The following is a 21261-nucleotide window of genomic DNA, read 5'->3' as shown; positions in this document are numbered from 1 at the left end:
AGATGTGTGAGTGAAGATAAAAGTATGCTAAGATGTGAAGTCAAGGTTGAGGGAGCGCATGAAGACTCTGTGATGTGGAGCAGCTATGGAGCAGTACCCAAGTGGTGTGGCATATGTAAGACAGACTGATGAATGCTGTCGTCCAGGGGGCAATCCTGCGGGCACTCATTGTGCACCACGAGGGCTGGGGAGGCGGGGGGGTTCTGAGGATAGTGGTAGTGGTTGTGGTGTTGGGGTGGGGGTGAAGAGTGGGGGGAGAGAGTACACTCAGGACCTATAAACAAGGGACAGGGATAAAATTGGGTTTGGGGAGGGGAGCAGAATGACAAAGACAAAAACTTCATGATGATCACAAACAAACAAGTCACAACAGTGTGTTCGTGTGTAAGGGTCTGGGAGATGTCTCACTGAGCAGCACACTGACTTTCCATTCATGCTTCCAAAATACTAAACCCAATCCTTAGAAATCAGGATAAAACTAAAGTATCTGTTTCCTATATCCACCTTTCTAATAAGTCCTGTGCAGTAAAATCACAAAAAAACATGAGCTTGTATATGATTTGTCACCTGCTAGAGCCTCATGGTGACTGAGAAGCAGACTCCCCTGGCTCTGGGGGTCAGCGGTCACGTCCATGTGGGCTGACTGGGTGGACTGATTGTCAGCTTCCTCATCAAAAACCTGCCAGGTGACCTCACTTTCATTCAGGTAGCCATTTGACGTCTCGCTGCTAATACTCTCACCTGGGAAAGGAAGGCAAGCAGGTGTGAAATGGAACAGAATGAGAATTTAGTAATTTAGGTAAACATTAAATTAATACAACAGATGAGGACATAATCATAGATTCATTCTAACTTTTCTCTCTGAGCTTGACCCTTGCGCAGTGATGGTACCCCTCAGCACTATTTTCCATCTCAGCTGGACTGCTGCTTTGGCAGATCAGGATCTACAAGCACATGAGAATATACAGAATATATTGCCTTTGTCATTTGGTTTATTTCTATCACTGTAATATAACATTTCAATACAAATAGGCTTCTCACAACTGGCGGTTCACTGCTCTCTCGTCTCTCAGATGTTCCGCTTACAGAACCACAGGAAGTAGGTGAATGCTCCCTCTTCTGGGCTGGAGAGTAGCATGTGAGATAAATCGACACGGATATGAATTAATTGGGTAATTGAACAAGCTTTTAAATCTTTACAGTCTGCCTTTGATGTTGTGCAGTCTCATTTGACACAATTAAAAGCCAGTTTTAAATCCAGAATAATTTTGATTTTTTCAAATAGTACCTACTTATAGGTATTTAGGTATTGTTATTGACCAAAATCTGTCTTTCAAGTCACATATTGAGGGCCTTGTTTGAAAATTGAAGCTAAAACTAGGGTTATTTTCTCGGAACAAATCTTGTTTTTCTTTTACAGCAAGGACACATCTTATTTCGGTAACTTATTTTTTTTATTTTTTATACCTTTATTGGACTATGGCGATCACATCTTAGAATTTTGATTAATCACAATTAATCGCTTAATTGAAAAGGCTTTTTTATCAAAAAATGTTGCCCGTCAAATTTAAAGAGCACCAGTTGTGTTAATTTTTTTTTGACTATTAATGTTATGAGGACATCTTCAACATGTTTTGATCCACTAAACACACTCATCCTCCTCTTTTTCTAGTCAGTTAATTACTTGCATAATTTAAAATGGAAAAAAATTATCCCAATATTTTGACATGGAACAAATATTCATTAAATGCTTTACTTTAATGCATGTAGTTATGTTTATTGCTCAAACACAACCTGTGCTACCTTTAACGTAACCAACCGCTGTCAGCTAAAGGATCATCTGCAATCAAAATTAATAATGTGATTAATCTGCGTTAATACAAAAGGTATCCGATATTTTTTTGTGATTAATTAATTAGTTAACGTTTTAACTTTGACAGCCCTAACACACATATATAAAAATATACATACATACATACATACATATATACACATACGCATTGTTTGTTTTAAATTGTCGTAATGATTGTGTGTCTTTGTTGTCCCTGTGGCCAGGTAACTCTTGGAAAAGAGATTTTTAATCTCAATACATTTCTAACCTAGTTAAATAAAGGAATTAAATTAAAAAGGTGGTCAAATAAAGATATGTTGACAATGCATCTATAATACTATGACTTAGTACTTGCCCAACCAAATTTACAAATAGATACTACTGAACTTTTAGTTCCAGATAATGCTATCATATAGCGCTGCGCAACAACAGGAACACAATACCACCCCAAAATCTTGTTTAATTAATTGCTAATTTAATATGCAAAAAAATTACAAATGTATTAGCCATACACATCAAACTTTGAGTGATGCAGTAAGTGCACAGTGCAAACAGCAGAAATGAATCTGCATGCAATTATCCATTGGCAGTTATACATTTTTAACAAAACGGGCAAAAAATAAAAATAATGCAACTCCAGCCTGAACATAAATATTGCTCAGTTTTAATTGTCAGAGAGGTAATTATTTTTATTACAACTATGGCCATGCACAAGGTGGGCACTTGCTGCTTCAGCGCCGCCGCTTCAATTGAAAAACGTTCAATATGGAGTCACAACACAAGACGCGTCCAGTTTAAGAGCAATTATTTTTTCAGATGCATTTTGTATTTATTCGTGTTGTCTTGGTGAAACACATATGTAATTCTTTTTCACAGCACTGTATGTTTGTACCTTGTAATGTGTCAGAAAGCTGCTGCGTAATATCTGAGGTGCTGCTGCTCCGTGGAAGTGGGCTATCACCCCCTCCTAATTCTTCCCCACACTCTGACAGCTGGCACTCCTCTACGTCTGGTGAAAAGGGAATAAGACAACACAAAATAAGGCAATGGTGACAATCAATCTTTATTCAAATTATGACATGTAAACACAGCAAGCAAACTTAAGGCATGCACACATGCAGTTTTTTTTTTCCCCCACAGGAGAGTCTGTGGAAACTCTCACCAGGTAGTGGTACAGAAGACAGTTTATGATAGGACGACAGTTGAATGATACAGAAAGGGTGGAGACCACAAACACACAGATACTGTACATTCACCTCTCCAAAGCCACTTTACCTGAGAGTCTGTGAGAGCAAGCAGAGTTACCAGAAGCGATACCAGGCAAGAAAGAGCTCACAGTGTGGAGCAGCGTAGGAACGCTTTTAGTAGTGGGCAAAGCCTCGCATAGGTGAACACAGTTGCTGATGGACTGGCTTCGTTTAGCTTCCATCAGCGGAAGAGAGAGCAGAATGTGAAAAAGGAAGGAATAAAGAGAATAAAGACAGCATTCAAAAATAGTGGAGCGCAGTACAGTATGAGGAAAATACTGTTGATATGAGTTTAAAACTCTGCAGAGTGAATTTACAGTTTTGCTTCTAAATATGTTATATATATGTAGTTTGAAGATACAGTAATTGCTAAAAACGAGTAAGGTCTAAGAACAATGACTGTAGTACTGAATTGTTGAGATAACGCACCCCCACCAGTATAAACATGGTATTGTGACGAATATTATGTTTGTGGAGTAAGAATTAAGCACTGCTAGTCCAGTCTGTTTTAAAATCAGCAAATAAAGTGTGACATATACAGTGCTGCTCAAAAGTTTGAACCCTGCAGGCATGGTCAGACTTTTTGTATAAAATATTAAAATAACCTTATTAAATGTTTAGTCATAGGGTTAGGGTTAGGGAATCTTCTACTTTTGGGGAATTTTTGCCACTCTCCCTTGCAAAATGCAGCCAGTTGAGAGAGGTTGGATGGGCGTCTAGCATAAACTGCCCGCTTCAGGTCCCGCGCCACAGTATTTTGAAAGAATTTAAGTCAGGATTTTAAGTGGGCACATCCAGAACATGAATCTTGTTGTTCTTCAGCCATTCCTTGGTTGTATTGCTGGAATGCTTTGGATTATTGTCATGTTGCATGATCCATCGTATACTAGGCCGTAACTTCACAAAGAACGGCTTCAGGTTATGATCCAGGATTTCACAATATTCCTCTGACTTCATGATTCCCTGGACTATGTGGAGTTGGAAAGACCTGTATGGGTTCACCTGGGTAAGACTAAAGTGAAGTGGTTTTGTCTCTGTCTCAGTCAATGATGCACAATTTCTTCGCTAAACCTCTCTCATTTCATTGGTCCATTTCAGTGGTTAGTTTAGCTACCAATTTGTCCTACCTGATCCTACTTGATTGCTTGTTTTAAGCAATGCAGCTCACTTACTTTTGTACCTACATGAATTGACCAAAACGTGCTTTTAATTTAGTTTTGACTACACAATTGATAAAAAACAACAACAATGCATTGACCTACACCTGTTATTTCATATAAAATGTAATGGTTCAGATTGAACGACAAAATCAGGTTGAAAAAATTGGAAAATCCAAATTGCTCAAGAGGTTCACAAACTTTTGAGCAGCTCTGTAAATGTATTATCGCCTTTGTGTACAACAGTTCTACAAACATTCAAAGCTAAGCCATTATTTATAGCACTTATGAGTACCAAATCCGTTCCAGCTGCAAAATTGGTTCCACGCGCATGCGCAGTCGATCAAGTTTTACGACAATGCCTGATCTGAGCTACGCAAGTAAATTCATTTACGACACATGTTCCTGCTTGAACATTCTAAAATGTTATAGTTTAATCTGTAGTACATATTGTTTCAATAAATACTATACAGGAAGTTTAAATTATGTTTAAAATTGCTGGTACGGTTAAGTGTGCGAGGACCGTAAAATGTACACATGCTGATGAAAATGATTGTCACGCCACACAAACACACCGTCAGTGCGCCAACAGTGGCATATTGGTAAGAAATATGTTTGTAGACAATGATGATGTTGAAAATTTAGACAGCTTTGTAACAGAATTGAAAAATAATTACCACTTGATTCCCGGAGGCTTTTACAACTGGGCACCAGTGCTGAAAATAAATAAACCCGCAGATGCGACACAATTTTTTAAAAATATATTGAAGGTTAATAATAATAAACTTAGGTTTGTGTAAACGTAAAAACGTAAAAGTGTAAGCTCGTTTTTATCTGTTTCAGGAGCTGAGATATCAATTATTTAGTAGGCATTGACAATATTGTTGAATTTCCAGGAAAACCAGGTTTTCGGGGGTGATTCTAAAGTCACCCAAAGGTTTTAGAGGCATGTTTGGGAAGCGCTTTAGGCATTAATGGTTAAAAGCTGTGGAAACTCAAGGGAAACTTTGCACAACGTCATCCACCATTTTGGAAGCTGTGGCGAATCTAAACAAAGCATCAAATGATGATTGTTTGTCGACAAATGAAATTACCCAATTTTACTGTATGTGTGTGCACACTTAAAAACACAAGAATTTCAAACCTTAAATACATTTTTAAAAAGTAATGTAAATGCAATGTATTTCGGTCGCGCATGCGTGAAACCAATCAGTAAAGTGCACACCGTATTTCCAGTCGCGGATGTGTGGAACCAATTTTGGGGCTAGTACGGATTTGGTATTGACACACTACACTGCCTTTCATATGCAAGTCTGTGTTACAATATTACTCGTTATGCACACTTACGCATTTGGACGTAAAGAAGAGAAGATGAATTCAGCACTATTTCACGCAACTGTATATATCAGGTAGGATTTACTTTCATAGTACACGACACTGTAAAAAGCCTGAGAGAGTGCTTCGTGTGGGAATACATGGTGAATATGCATTGTTTATGTTTTTGTATCACACCCCCAGAGGAGCTTTCCGGTTGCCTTTTTCTAATAATGAGAAATAGTGACTTTCAGTGGCAATGGTATGGAGGGGAATTAGTTCTCACGCATGTGCAGAATGTACTTAACAACTGGTGTCGGTGCCTGTCTGTTGCAGTGTGTACATCGTGACGTGCCAACCCGTTTGTTTGTTCTCATGTTTACGTTAAAGACAAGAATACTAATTCATCAGACAAAGACACACAAAACCACATTGATATTTTACATTTATAACTAAATTGCATCTAAATTATACTCTCATCCAAAACACTTTAATTACTCCTTACAGTGGAAGATATATTGTGGCAGTTACAGCTCACCACTATTTGTCATAAATTCATATTAATGAGCATTAATTACACTCTTACTGAAACTATCAAAACTGTAGCGCAATCAAGTGTGGACGTTCTTTGGAGGAGTTGAGTGAAGAGCTGATGGGACCTTTGAAGGTCATCGGGTGAGAAATCCAATTAGGCCTAAGGAAGGGTAGGGAATTTGAAGCGCTTGTGTTACATACAAACACACACACTTTTTTCCTTCAGGCTCAAATGCTACTCCTCGTTCACCGAGCTTGTCATTTCAGAGCATTAGGGGTAATTGCGGAAAATAAATGTGATTGTCTCTCTTTTATCTTTCCCATTGAGATTCGGTCTAGACCAAAAATTCATACACGCGAGACATGCATTTTAGCGAGTTAGTCTTATAATTAGCCTGCCACATCTCCATCAGATAAGGGCCATTGCTGCGTCTGGACTGAGCTTGTAACAATGGGCGTCCTAAGCCAGCCTTTGACATACTGTCAAGACATGGAAATGGAGTCAGTGTGCAATGACATGTGAGGGGGACAATAGGGGCCATCTGCTGGAGCTTTCTGTCATTGGTGCTTGGCCTTTCAGTGGCACCTGGGTTGGTGTATACATGGACCTGTCATATGGATCTCAATGCTGTCAATGCATCTGAGCACCAGAAGCTTAGCGGCTTTCTTACACAAAGGCAGAGGATCAAGAAAATAATCACATTAAAAAACACCTACTACGGCCTCACATAACTTTGCAACAGTCATGATTGGGGCTAGATAGTAAAACAGCCAGCCAGAATAATAGCTCATAATAATTTGAACAGGGGAATACAATTTCCAATCTAAGATTATAAATTATTTTCATGACCAGCATTAATTAAAGGTGGATACTTTTTCATTGATTTTACATAAATTCAAATCCCTACCAGAAGCTTTCTGTCGGACAATGTTGCGGGCCTTCTCCACACCAGGAGCACCCGACGTGGTGGCAGAACGAATCCTCATTGGTTCCTGAGCTCCTGTCCCAGCCAGGTCTCCTTGGTTTCTCCAACTTAGTGAGAAGGAACGAGCCACTGCAGCTGCTTTCTGGGAGTCCTGAATCACTCCTGCCAAGGAGAGCACATTTTTCTGTTCCAGTATTATTTTGGTAATTATCTGGGTTGTTTGTTATGCTTTTAATTTAGCCTCGAGAGCTAAAGGTATAATGAATAGTACACTCTAAAACAATTGGGCCAAATTAACCCAAACTGGGTCAAAAAAGTAACTGACTCAACATTTTGGGTTGTTCAATTAACCCAAAACGTTGGGTCATATGAATAAACCACAACACCAACCCAAGGTCAAATGTATAACCCACAAAAGAAAACAAAAATTGGGTTTATTTGTGAGTTATTAATTTAATTTGAAGCAACATTTGGGGCTGAATACCTCAAAAACTTGGGTCAGTTAATTTTTTACCCAATTCAATTGGGTTATTCAACTAACATAAAAAGTTGGGCCAAATGAATTACTCACAAAAGAAAACAAATATTAGTTTTATTTGTGGGTTATTAATTTAATTTGACTCAACTTTTGGAGCTAAATACATCAGAAAGTTAGGTCAAGTGAAAAACTCACAAAATAACCCAGTTTAAAAAAACAATAATTTTGTGGGTTATTAATTTAATTTGACCCAACTTTTGGGGTTAAATAACTAAAAATGTCGGGTTGGCCCATTCTTGACCCAATTTGGGTTATTTTTTACCCAACTATTTTTAGAGTGTACAGGGAGTCCTTGAGTTACAGTGGAGTTCCGTTTCTGCGCTGGCGATGTAACCCAAATTTTGACTTAAGTCGGATTTCATCGTTAAAGTCGATATTTACATCAAAATACCGCACGGACATTCATTGCTGACAGATGGCAGAGCGGAGCTAATTCAAATTTAAACACAGAAATGTGACGCGCCTGATGGCGAGCCGACCTGTTCGATGGACGTCAGTTGCTGGACAACAACACAACTTTAAATAACTTTAAAATGGCAAGATTACTGTGGGAAATTAATGAAAAAGAAGGTGCTACGGACAAGGCACAGGCACTGTAAAGTCGAAACGACGTAGGTCGCATACGAAGTAACTCGAGAACTCCCTGTATATACATTCTCTCATACTGTAGTACTGTATACTGTAGCCATCACTTTTTTTGTTTGAACAAAGGAGAAAAATGTATTCAGTTACTGATTTATTTTTTATTTTATTTTTTACTTTTTCAACATAACATAATAAATAGTAAAAGGTTTCATCTGTTCAGTCAGGCCTGTGTGGTATGGTGTCAGGGCTCTTAGGCGGCGTTTAGACTGCGGGCATATCTGACTCCAATCGGATTCCTCCTCAAATCAAATTTTTAGGGCTGACTGTCCAGACTGTTTTTTCTTTTTCTTTCTTTCTTTTTTTTAATGACCATATGTCTATGGCTACGGCCAGGCACTTATTCGCTATTTCTGGTTGCACGTGAAGAACTTACAGGGTAGCGAGACCGGCTTCAGCGCAAGTAACGTAAACTGTCACTGTATTTCCAGTTGAGCATGACAGGAGCCGACGGGGTAATGGAGCATGCCGAGCATGCGAGAAAGCAGCCGGGCAGCGCAGGCGCATTGGTTTTTGCACGCGTTGAGTGACGTCACGGACAGTCAAATCCATTCTGAGGGTTTCGAACTGATCAGACTGAGACGCATCTTGTCCAAATCGGAAATTAAACTACCTCCCGCATGTGGTTCCGCAAAAATCTGATTTCATGTGCTTTGTGACTGTTTAGACTACAAAAGAGCCATCCACTTTCAATCTGGATGGGCTAAAAATCGGATTTTGGCTGGCAGTCTGAACAAGGCCTTACAATCCTGGGCCTCCTGGCCTTGCAGGCACTACCTGGCCCAATGGGATTTAGTGTGTGTGTGTGTATGTTGGGTTTTAGGCAGTTTTTTAGGGTCCACTCACCAAGAACCCTAGCGGTGGCATCTGAGCGCTCTAGCTGCAGCAGATGGGGTGGATGCCCAGACTCCCGGAAGTTTCTCTGTGCTGGGGTCCCGCTAATTCGCTGGCTTCAGTGTCCTGGTGGCTTGCCTAGCTTGAGGTTGGCATAGGCTGAGCAGCTTGCTATTACACTGGCGAAAGGTTGACTACATCTTATCCCAAATAAATCAGCAACCACTGAGACCTGATCTTCAAGTACGAGTCGGGTTAGGGTAATAATTTCAGCAGCTGTTTTAATGCTGATGGCATTGTTACCACACTAACAAATAATTTGCATGTGCTTAAATGTACTTGAGAAGTTATAAACACAGATATGTACCCAAATATAAAAGAGGGTCCACACTCAGGGAACCAACTTATGAAATGTATTTTCCTTAATAACATATTTCAGTTAGTTTTCCAACTTCTGGAACAAATGTGGGTAATTGATGCCCATTTGAGGGGTCCAGGCAGACTTGAGGCTGACTGAAATTAAAATCAGCCTGACAAAAAAACTGATCTTATTTTGTCTAGGCCTTGGCAAAGCCATTATATCTCTTCTGGATTTTATTACTCTGTGAAGCTAAGTTGAGACACAGATGACAAATAACTATGATCGTTTTCTCTCAGTAAATCCAATCATGTTTTCCTCACCACGTGCTCGCTGCTTCTTCTCCTTCTGTTCACTGAGTTTATCCAGAGGCAGGTTGGCCATGTCTAGGCCGTAAACCGAGCGGGCCAGCACAGCCGTCAAGGAGTCCATGATGCTGCCCCACTCTGTCACCAACTCCTCCCAGTAAGTCAGAGACGACAGCAATGTGAGCAGCTCATCCCACAACTCCCGAGAGATGTACACACACAGGTTGGCTCGCACCCACGCCACAATGATGGTCTAAACATAAGAGCAAATATGAACCGTTACACTTTGAACACCACACACTCTAAAAAATTATGTGACAAAAGAAACCACTTGTAGTTTGTAATGTCATGTCGTTTATTTAAAAAAAAAAATTGGATAAAATAAATATTAAACTCGCTGAGGGCAGACATACCCGAAAAAGAATGGATGCCAAACTTTCAGCAAAGCTGTCTTTTCTTTGGTTTTCTGATGGCCTCTTCAACACTGCTTCAGTGATCCTCAGTAGGACCTGCAACATCTGCTCCCTGCGGACAATGAACGAGAATAAATACTAGAGTGACGGGGAAAAAAAAGTCAACCAGGTAGAACAAATATTGTACTGACCAGGTCTGTGTGTTCATTGTGTGCTCTATGATCATGTGCCGGTAGATGCTCAAGACACACTTGCACACCTCAACCTGATTCTCCAGGAGCTTGGGCACATCCTGGCATGGCTCAAGGAGAAATACATTCGAAGAGTTGGTCAGGAACACCTACAATTGTAGATACATATGAATACAATAATTAGTAAGATGACAGACACGATCAAAATGTTGTAATGATGTAAGACAGACAGACCTGGAGTGTGGGCTGGATGCCCGCCTTGATATCCCTGTTCTGCTCTTCCGTGAGAAAGCCTCGATTGATTGCACTGCTGAAAGAGTAGGTCCTTCCCCAACTTGACGATCGCTTGTGGCTGTGACTCTCAAGTATCTGTTAAAAGACACAGCCAGTCAACCTCTCCAAAAAAACAACAAAAACAACCCATCAATTATGAGACTAAAAACTTCAAAATTATGCAACTTATGACAAACTTGGAGAACACATTCACTGCAAATTGCACCTCTCTCAAAGCCCATATCAAACATCATCTTAAAATCAATATTAGAAGACCTTCTTCATGCACAACCAGTTTCACTCATTACAATTTTTTATATATTTTTTTTACAATTGCTTGTTTTGTTTGTATGACCTGTGCATCCTTTAACCAATTTGCAATGACTGTTTCCATTTACTAAATGCTTGTAGAAAAGTTAGCATGAACACATTATTTTATCATGATTTTTTTTACTTACCTTTCATACCCTCATTGATATATTTCATCCATTACATACAATGGAACTACTACTACAAAAATCTGTAGTTATGTTAACATTGTCGCATTGAAATGCATTTCATTACCATTCTCTCTTCCTCTTAAATAAATCAATAGCAGCTTGGTTTAACAAAAAAAAAAGCCAAGTCACACAGTTTAAAACTAAATGAGAGCAAAAATAACTTGAAAAAGTATTAACATACAATTTTTTTTACCACTTTTACTTTTAAAATTACAATAACCACTATTTGTCTAAAATGTAATAATTACACAATTTTGTCTATGAAAACCAATTTTTGAGTCAATGTAAAAAAAATGTGCACCAATACCTGTGCTTGCATGTTGTTATTCTCAGTGCTGAGTATCTGTTCAGTGCTATCATCCACTTCATCTTCCTGCGCAGTTTTGTCTGGCTCTGTCATAAAACTGGGCTTCTCCTGCAGTATCCACGTTCGGTAAACTTTGATCACCTTCCTGGTTGCCGATGCCTCGCAGGATGGTAACAGGAAAGCCTTAGAAGAGAACACAGTTGTTACATTTGCGATGAAGCTGTGGAATTGTGTTAGCTGGAAAGACCTTTGCAACAAATGGCCAGCAGAGGGCAACATTATCCGTTTTAATTCTAAGGAAACTGGAAATGGCTTGAGATTCAATGTCAATTATATTGTGTATATTTAATAAGGAAGTAATAATATTTGACAAGAGTGCTATTAATACCTGGTGGAAGACCTCGTTGACAAAATTCACATTGTCCCTGGTTGATAGTAAGATGGCATGCACCATGTCATAGACGCACTGGTGCTCCTCCTCAATGCTACATAAACTGGAATCACTGGGTCGTCGATCTGAGAGTGTGCTGCTGTTGGAGTGGCTCTTCTCAGGTTCCCCCGTGGGCCCATTTGTGTCCCCATCTGATGTCTTCTCCTTTTCCTTTTCCTGGCTGTTACCGCCTGCAGTGACAGTCTGGACACAACGTATTTGTGAGATACAGTACAACATAGCAACATCCACATTTGCACAATTCTCACCTGGATGAGTTTGGGAAGGACTTCAGGGCCATTTTTTGAATTTTGCGCTGTTGCAGAGTTGCTAATATATTTCTTCTTGAGGAAGAAGGTAACCAGCCAGGTGATGAAAGCCACACGGGGAGCCAGGTACTGGTCCCTGGTGCAGAAGGTGCTCTCGTTGTTCCTTGTCACTGGCACATACAAGGGTTTTGGTCTGTGATGTGGGAGGTCTAATTGTAGGAGAAAGAAAGGAAGATGGAAAAGGACCAAAATAACCAGTGAGAAACCAGAGAGACCAGAGAAAGAGAGGGCAAGAGAGGGACGGAGAAACAATGCACCATGTGAATGGAAAGCTTTGAAACAAAAACAAAAAACATTACAGTGCTGTTTTTAATATTCTTATGTTTTTTATCAAATAATAGTTAAGCCATTGATGTCATAGTCATTGAATGTTATCATAAGCACAGGCCTTAAACCTATCTTTAAAGATATCAAAATCGATTTTATTACAGTTCAAAAATGTTCTTCACCTGCTTCAACTTGTTCAAAAGGTTCAAACCTTTCTCTTTAGTATTTATATATTTCTTTCCACAGTGGGATTTTATTCGGATGAGATTGTTGTCACCTGGATCTCCATACTGAATACCCAGTCATGAAAAATGACTGACCAATTTAGCTAAAGCACGCTATAGAACCTTTAGTTAGTTACCTGTCTTGTGGAATTATAGCATACAGTCTATAGCAGAGATGCTGAATTATCAGCTCATCAGCAAGCTTTGCAGAAGCCTAAAAACAATCCTGATCATGAATCAGGTGTGTTGGAGGAGCGAAGCATGGAAAACAGGCAGGATAGGGGCTCTCGAGGACCAGACTTGGGCACCCCCGGTCTATAGTCTAAAAGACAGCTTTTTTTCTTAAATAAAATGAAACCTGCAAAAACTGCAGTGTTGAAAGGGATGGTGTTGAATATTTTTGTGCGCCTAACTTTTGTCCAGGTGCACCCAAAAAATTTTAATAAATAAATAAATAAAACACTTGGGACCACCAGTGCTATCAGTACAAAAAGTTACTCTACACTACATAACCTTGTATGTTATATTTAGTAACACCACCTTACCTAATAAAGGCTTGTAGAGATTTGTGAGTTTGGTGAAGGAGGGGAATAGATGTGGAAGGTAGTACTTCTTGAACAGGCTGAAGAGAAACCTGAAGCCTGTCTCCTCGTTTTCTTTATTCTTCCATTCTAAACTGGATGCCTGACAGGTTAGACAGAACAAAGACTGACAAGGTCATATTACAGGAGTGGAGTGGAACGCACAATCACTCAGTCGATCGTCGTTTATTGTTTACTACATAAAAGATTGAAGGCACTGTACTTACAAATAGCTTGCAACGGGAAAACGGTTTTGGCTGGGTGCAAATGGAATGATCACATTCACACTGTACACACTTAACTGCCATCATGTTTGGTTTCTCATTATTGTCAGCAATTCTAAACTATAGACACACTTGAAGAAATGCTCATGATGTCACACACAAACAAAACCAGAATAGGTTGAAAGTAAGCAAGCATACAAATACAAAAGACTGAGAACTATAGGTTCAACAATCAATAAAATGTTACTTTATTTAACAATTCAATATTGAAAGTATACAATATTGTAATACTAAACAGCCAAAATGCAGCCACGTTTGTTGAGACGTGGTCTTGTAAAAAATAAATAAAATAGACCTGTGTCATTTCCCTTGCAACATTATCAATTACCTGGGTAACCATGAACTTGAGAAGGATTTCGAGAACGTAACAAGTCTGATCATCTGCTACCTTCTCGCCTGCCACCGCTGGAACAAGTGGGGTGATCTCTTCAGGCACCACTTTAGCTGTTCACATTGACATAAATGATAAGAAAAGAGCCACATCATGATCCAATTTAAAGCAAGAACTGGGTGGGCCTCAAAACTAAATATGAAGCAGCATAATAAGTTATTGTGTTCATTTTTTTGCTCACCATCAGGCGGGTTGGAGAAAGGGTTGTAAATGATTGTGTCAAGGGTGCAAGGCCCCCTGGACGAGGGCACTGCAGGGAAACCTGGCACCAGACAGGCATAAATAAGGAACTGCTCCTCAGCACAATTGTCCCTTAAGGCTTGGAGCCACAGCAGGAAGAGACGAATCCCCTCACATCGGATCTAGAAAAAAAGATAGAGGAATTAGTATGGATATACGCACTCAAAAAAGATGCAAAAGAGGAGCCAACATTCGCAGAGTAAGTAGTGTGTATAAGCAAAAATGTGTGCGGATGGCCATAGAGAGCATAAAGCTGTGGATCTTAAAGTTTTACCAAGTATTAATTATATTTTTAATGTTACCTTGAAGGAATTTCCAGTGTGGAGAAGCTTTTTCAGAATAGAACCTGAAAAAAATTAAGCGACAAATGGTAAACACGCCTCATATTCATCGTACCAAAAAAAACAAACAGATGCGCACAGTCCCAACAAGCATTCAACGTGGACAATTATAGGCGTCATCTTTACCAAGGCCGATTGACGTGCATTCATAGAGGCAGTCTGCTGCAATCAAATGAGACAAAGCTCTGATTGCTAAATGTCTTGGGTTGAGTGTGTGTGTGCATGCGTGTGAGAGAGAGTTAGGACATGCTCTCAAAATAAATGCAGACTGACATGTCTTGGGAGGAAAGCCCAGGCTGCCAAGAAATTGGGTTCAAGATAAAATACAGTTTAAGTTGAAGGTTACTGTCATGATTTATTTGATTTGAGGGATGAATTAATGAACAAGGTTTTAGGACAAGAACGATAGCAGCTGTGACGTTATGTAAGTATTGACTTTCCAAAATTAAAAATGGAGGTTGAAGAGCCATGACTGTTGCGCTGCTGATCCCTAACAATAAAATGTTCTAATTGGGGTTATCACATCTGGCAAGGGCTTTCCATTCGATGTGGGTCTGAAATCATGCCAGTATAATTCAATGACTTATTTGCATTTCAAATGAAGCCCTAATTAGTACTTCTCATTTATATTCAATGCTAAGACTAATTAATTTCTCTTTGTTGTGCAAAACAAAGATATCTTAAATGTTATGGAAGAATAGTGATGAAAAATGAGGTATGAATATCAGTCTAATATACTTACCAGTGAGAGAAAATGTCAGACATTTCATTTGTGAAAAAGTGAGTTGCACATACCTATACTGTGAAACTGCCAGCGGTTGTAGATTTTCTCCGGCAGAAGTTGCAGAATTTTCTGTTGAAAACAAATTATGCGAAGTTAACCATAAGCCAATGAAATGCCTCTCAAACACTCAAACAGCATCTATGGTGTTTTATAAAACATTCCATACTAGTACAGACTGCCTTTGTCAACCAATCAATCTCTATTTTATCTAATCAAATAACAGTGATTATTTTGTGCAGTAACATATGGAAAAATATACACTTATGGAGCTCAGCTCTTTACCTCTCTTTCCATGCTTCTACACAACACAGAAAACTACACAGAAATGTCATTACCTCAACCCCCAATTGCCTTACAACTCAATTAGCGTGCCCTAACCTTTCAGCGGCCTATCATTACTCTTAAATGCAGCAGTATAGGTTAACAGCCTCCAATCTGGAGAGATGAAAAAATTGCTGGGAGATGGAGGACGTGCTCACACACACATGCTTACACACACATTCCATAATAGCCATTGAATGTCAGCAACTCATCTGATCAAATCTAAATCAGGAAGACTTTATGCTTTTTAATTTAGAGGTCAAATCTGCCATGATAAAAAAAAAAAAAAAAAAGTCTGCCACAATTGGTGAAAAAAAAGGGAAGAGCTTTAGAGCCCCCAAATGAGCTTCGACTTTTGCATTTGGATGAAAAAAACAAAAAATGATTTAAAATACTCACAAAAACATCTTGAAATACACAACATCTGGTATACAGTACTAGAAAATGCATGAACTGAGGAGGCCTACTTATTTTATCAAGCAGGGAATGTTAAAAAAACAAAATCACACAATACTATTGAATCGAGTCAATTTGAGGAGGACCTCAAATGTGTTACCTTCTCCTTCATCTGGCAATTAGGGAGGGTCTTTAACATAAGTGGCCAAAACATAGCTAATTAAAAATAAACTGCACTAATAAACTACCCACTAGAGGGGGTTGGAACTGCATAAATGGAAAAAACCTGGCCTTTTAACAGATGTGTCTGCTTTTAATATCATGCTATGACGACAACATTGTGGCAATTTTAATATTGCGATATCGCAAAAATATTTTGCCCTTTCCCCCTTCGCCTGACATCTCTTGATTAATGCGTGACTTTATTAATTAATGTCTTTATTATTTTTATGTTAACATATGTTAATGCTACAAGGGCTGTTTTTTTTAATCTAATAATTTATAGCGAATTTTCCTTTTTGTGCCCGATATTGATTAAAAAACCATGAATCGATAGTCGGAATTCCCCCCCCACAAATTCTTAAAATACAATTTTAAAGGCCAATTTTTTCTCATCTTACTATTTTCTTGAAATTTACTGTCCACATGAATTTCAAAGTATTTTCTTACATTTAAGAAAGACCTGACTTATTGCACTTAAGGACAATTCAGAATCTTTTAAATTTATATTTACAATTATTGAATTCTAATTATGAAAATATTTTCATCTCATCCTTGCTGATGTTAATGTTTGTATAACCACGTGTTACTTTCATTAATAAACTAAATCATTTGACCAGTTACTGCCTCTGCAGAATTGACTTTTTGTGGCATTTTTATCATCCTTTTTATCGACATTTAAGAACAATTGATGTTCCATAATTAAGCGATATTGAATTGAATCGAATCAGAAAATATCGAAATCAAATCGAACTGAACTCTTGTGAATCGAAATCGAATCGAGGAAATTGGAATTGATTCCTAGTCCTAAATGTTACCACTGATTGCAACGTCGTAGCCAAGGGACCATTGAATATTTTTGACTGACTTGGTTCATCAACAACTTGCTTTTGTCATCCTTCATCTTTAACTTTCGCTTCTTGTCCTCTGGACTAAATCCCTTTCATTATCAGTGACAGCAGAGATGCTGAAAGACGTACAGCTGCACCTTACTATTGATCCTGCATGGGATTATAGCAACTCTGTACAGGATCTGTGTTGGCCTCACTCAGTCTGTCTCCTTGGGTAGCAGGCATATTATCCTAGGCTGTAACACAGCAGGGTAGCATGGTTAAGCCTTCCCCAACGTGGATGTGTGTGCACACTTGCAGACACAATAACACCCCCTTTCTCTCGCTTGTAGAGCACCAGGAAAGGAGAGTGGGAACGAGATGGAGAAGCTCGCTCCGAAAGACTCCCCATGGAGCCGGACCGGTGGTCCTAACAATGAGGAATTTACTGGCTGATTCAAGGCGAAAGCAGACTCCTCTGTACTGAAGGTTGGTGGTGTTAATATAATCTGCAGCCAAACGCCAGCATAAAGATGGGAGCATTACTGCGCGGCATCCACAGCCTTAGCACATTTACATGATCCGTGCTTAGGTTTCTAGCTTAGGTTTCTAGCTGCAGGACCCGAACATGGTGCAGAATACACTTCTCCCTGAGGTGGTCCATGAGGGCTTTTTGACAAACAGGGACTCTATAACTACTGCTCATTAACACTCCTTTGACTTTGAGATCAATCCTCTCAAAGGAAATAACAATGACAATACAACAAAAATACAAATTACATTTTAAACCATTAAAAATTAAGGCATTTGAGCAAAAGTCTTTTACAGGTAAGTTCCTTAATTAGTGTGCAAACATCTAACCATGGGGTGGGCACACTCTGTCCTCGAAGGCCGTAGCCCCGAAGGTTTTGGATGTTTCCCTTCTCCAACACAGTTGATATATGATCAGCTCATCAGCAGGCTCAGCGTAAGCCTGATAACGATCATGTTGATTGGAATCAGCTGTGTTGGAGCAGGGAAACATCCAAAACCTGCAGGGCTCCGGCACTCAAGGACCGAGTGTGCCCACCCCATGGTTAGATGGTTGCACACTGATTAAGGAACTTACCTGTAAAATACTTTTGAGTTTGCCCACTACTGATCTAACCCCAAAACAAAAACACCAGTTTAAGCATGCCAATTAGGAGATAAAATCACAAGTCAAGTGTATTCTTATTTTTAACCAGTAGGTGGTAGCAGCAGCCCACAATCAAACTCGTGCCGCTACACTGTACGTCGAGTTGTGGTTCCGCTTGTGCAACAGACCACATCAACACAATGTTATCTGTATCATCATCATCATCATCATAATGACCCCCTATAAACAATGAGGCATCGAGGAGGAAAATAAAACAGAAGAAAGTCTGAAGGCCATTAAAAGCTCACTCGGATTCAGTTTAAAGAGTCAAAATACATGCGATCAGTTAATGACTGTACAATTAAATAGACAATTAATTAAATACCGGTCATTAGGTCATGCAATGTTTAATGTTCCACTCGATGCTTTGTTCCATGTGGGGTTGTGATGGGGGGAAAAATGTGCTGCTTTTCTCTTTAAATTATACATTTTAAACCTCCATAAAAACAAACTGAACACACAACTGCTGGCTGGGGAACACCTGAAAATATGGTGAAAAAAGTGATGCTATTTAAAAAAAAAACTGTAGTTTTACTAATGTTGGTTAAAATATTCAGATAAATCAGACATGCTTGGTTACAATTGAAATAGTATTAGTTAAATATGTATTTGAAAAGCCACCAAATTTTCCGAAGTATCTGCATTAGTAAAGAAAACTATTTGAGGCTCTTTCAACTTCCAACTGTTTCTGATACAGTACAACCCTGTCACTGTAGCGTAACACTGCATTTGCTGTTAAAAATGACAGCCAACTTACTGCAATGATGGTCAAATAGTAAAAAAAATGCTGCCAAAGATTTTTAGTGCTGATTGTACAGGTGGAAAAAAAAAACCTGGCTCTGTGATAATTCAATATTAAAGAAGAAGACGCCAACCAACAAAGAAGTGTGGTCACGTGCATCGGCGTTGAAATGTACTTATTAAGTCACCGCAGCAGCGGCATAAGCACAGACACACAGTCAAAGTTTAGGGGAAAAACAAAACACAAACACACAGCATGTAGAAACAAAATCAATGTGGGACAATGTCATTGCGGTCTGTGGCGCCGGGAGCTATACAATACAGACAGCTTCCAATACCAGTCGAGACCGAGCTTAGAGAATGGACAGCGAAGAAGTTGCTGTATCTGGTGAGTGTATGGGCTTGTTTACAGCTGTGGAAATAAGATTACAACAACAACAACATTACCACTGGTCAACAGATTGAGTAGCAATGTTCAAATGTATTTATTTTTCACTTGGAGGAGTATCAATGATGGGGTATAGCATCTTCCAGATGTAGCCCTCGAGTACAAAAGCGTTCCCACCCCAGTTAACTCATTCACTGCCATTGACGGCTATAAACGTAAAAAATTAATTTAACTATTTCTATTAGTCCAACATTTTTTCCCACTTTTGTTAACAATAGAACCTAGATTTTTTTTTATTGTACATTTAGAACAGATATGAAATTTGCAATTAATTGCGAGTTAACTAGTGAAGTCATGCGATTGATTACGATTAAAATTTGTAATCGCCTGACGCCCCGAATTTTGTAATAATCATTTGTTATTTTGTTATTTTTTATTGATTCACTGCCATTGACGGCTATTAACGTCAAAAATTCATTTGAACTATTTCTATTAGTTTAACATTTTTTCCCCCTTTTGTTAACACGACTATAAAAACCTAGATTTTTTTTATTGTACATTTAGAACAGATGTAAAATTTGCGATTAATCGTGAGTTAACTAGTGAAGTTATGCGATTAATTACGATTAAAAAATGTATCGCCTGACGCCCCAAATTTTTAATAATATTTTTCAAAAATGAATTTATGGCAGTAAATGAGTCAAGGTGGTACGGTTGACTGCTAATTTTAGCAACTACCGTTAGCTGCTGATTGGCTAGCCACTACAGGTAAAGTCATGATGGTAAAAGTTGTATTGACAGTTAAAAGAAATGGACGCAAAAGGCAACAATCTAGATAGAACTATCTGTAAATTGCAGAATCTGAAAGAATTACTGTACTACTCTTTCACACTCAATTGTTTTTGTAGTCACAAGACAAGCCTGAATCTCTGTCAGACAACTCTGGTCTCCAGGCTTGAGAGACTCCAGTATGTTTACACTCCCATATGCCTGTACATGACCTTATCTGCTGACTGCCTAAAAGCAGCTCAATCCCTGTGCCACTGTGTATGTAAGAAACTTGCACATGCAAAAAAAAAAAAAAGCTCAGGGAAGTTTGTGCATACTCATTTCCCTTGATTTTCTCTACAGGATACAACCTTACCATGACCCATCCACATTTGACTCAGCACTCTGAATTTCCCCTGTCATCTTCTCTATGAATCTCCTAGTCTAGAATGAAGAGTTGACATGACTCCATGTCATATATTGCTATCGATCCCAAACTGAGGTCCCTGGCCGTAACTTGAAAAAACAAGAACCTTTTTTCTTTTCTTCTTAAATTAAATCAAGCCTGACCACTTAATTTTTTTTTTTTAAATATATATATATATATATATATATATATATATATATATATATATATATATATAGTGGTTTTTTTATGTTGCCAAAGTGGCCACCGAACAATGCAGTGGAACCCGCTTATACGGGCAAGGATAGCCGGCGAATGGGGACAAAAAAAATATAAATATATGCGAATAACTGATGCCCCCCAAAAAACAGGGGTTTTTTTTACCCTAAAAATTCTTGAATAAGAGGAAATTAATGCCAATCATTGTTACAAGGGGGTTAACTCCACCAAAAAATAACAACAAAAAATCAATCCATCCATCCATTATCTGAACCGCATATCCTCCTAGGCTGGTCACTGACCGCAGAGTCCAGTTGACCTGCTCAAGTAAATTTTAGAGTCTTTAACTTCCTGTATATAATTTTTCTGTTTACATGTAGTGTCACAAAAAGCAAGCAAAAAAATCGTTGAGCACAACAGTAGGCCATTGATTAGATAACAGTCATTGAATGTGAACGAAATGTGCATTTCTAAAATTAAGATGGTCTCTCGTTTGTAATAAACAACCACAAGATAACCAGCATGAATCCTACAGATGTTCTACATTATTGC

The 21261-nt window shown here is 38.8% G+C and overlaps 1 protein-coding gene across 6 annotated transcripts in view; it reads right to left on the bottom strand.

Annotated features, from left to right (window-relative positions):
- Positions 1-21261, bottom strand: part of ralgapa2 (Ral GTPase activating protein catalytic subunit alpha 2) — a 103398-nt gene that overhangs the window by 64011 nt on the left and 18126 nt on the right. For 4 of the 6 annotated variants that reach the window (XM_086094427.1, XM_086094423.1, XM_086094420.1 and 1 more), the window contains exons 4-22: positions 15256-15313; positions 14422-14465; positions 14061-14241; positions 13817-13932; positions 13169-13307; positions 12073-12281; positions 11762-12007; positions 11374-11556; positions 10528-10662; positions 10294-10442; positions 10103-10214; positions 9705-9942; positions 6992-7171; positions 3107-3253; positions 2724-2840; positions 1042-1124; positions 854-944; positions 568-741; positions 98-274 (exon numbers count right to left, since the gene is read on the bottom strand). In XM_086094427.1, coding sequence (XP_085950553.1) covers positions 98-274; positions 568-741; positions 854-944; positions 1042-1124; positions 2724-2840; positions 3107-3253; positions 6992-7171; positions 9705-9942; positions 10103-10214; positions 10294-10442; positions 10528-10662; positions 11374-11556; positions 11762-12007; positions 12073-12281; positions 13169-13307; positions 13817-13932; positions 14061-14241; positions 14422-14465; positions 15256-15313 — 2779 coding nt within the window. The remainder of the gene's footprint in view (positions 1-97; positions 275-567; positions 742-853; positions 945-1041; positions 1125-2723; positions 2841-3106; positions 3254-6991; positions 7172-9704; positions 9943-10102; positions 10215-10293; positions 10443-10527; positions 10663-11373; positions 11557-11761; positions 12008-12072; positions 12282-13168; positions 13308-13816; positions 13933-14060; positions 14242-14421; positions 14466-15255; positions 15314-21261) is intronic. The other 2 variants (XM_086094426.1, XM_086094425.1) reach the window with 2 other exon arrangements.

Source organism: Leptonotus elevatus, chromosome 14, assembly GCF_054856555.1.
Source record: "Leptonotus elevatus isolate MCC_2025b chromosome 14, RoL_Lele_1.0, whole genome shotgun sequence".
Lineage (NCBI taxonomy): Eukaryota > Metazoa > Chordata > Actinopteri > Syngnathiformes > Syngnathidae > Leptonotus > Leptonotus elevatus.
This window is presented reverse-complemented; position numbering and strand designations above follow the sequence as displayed.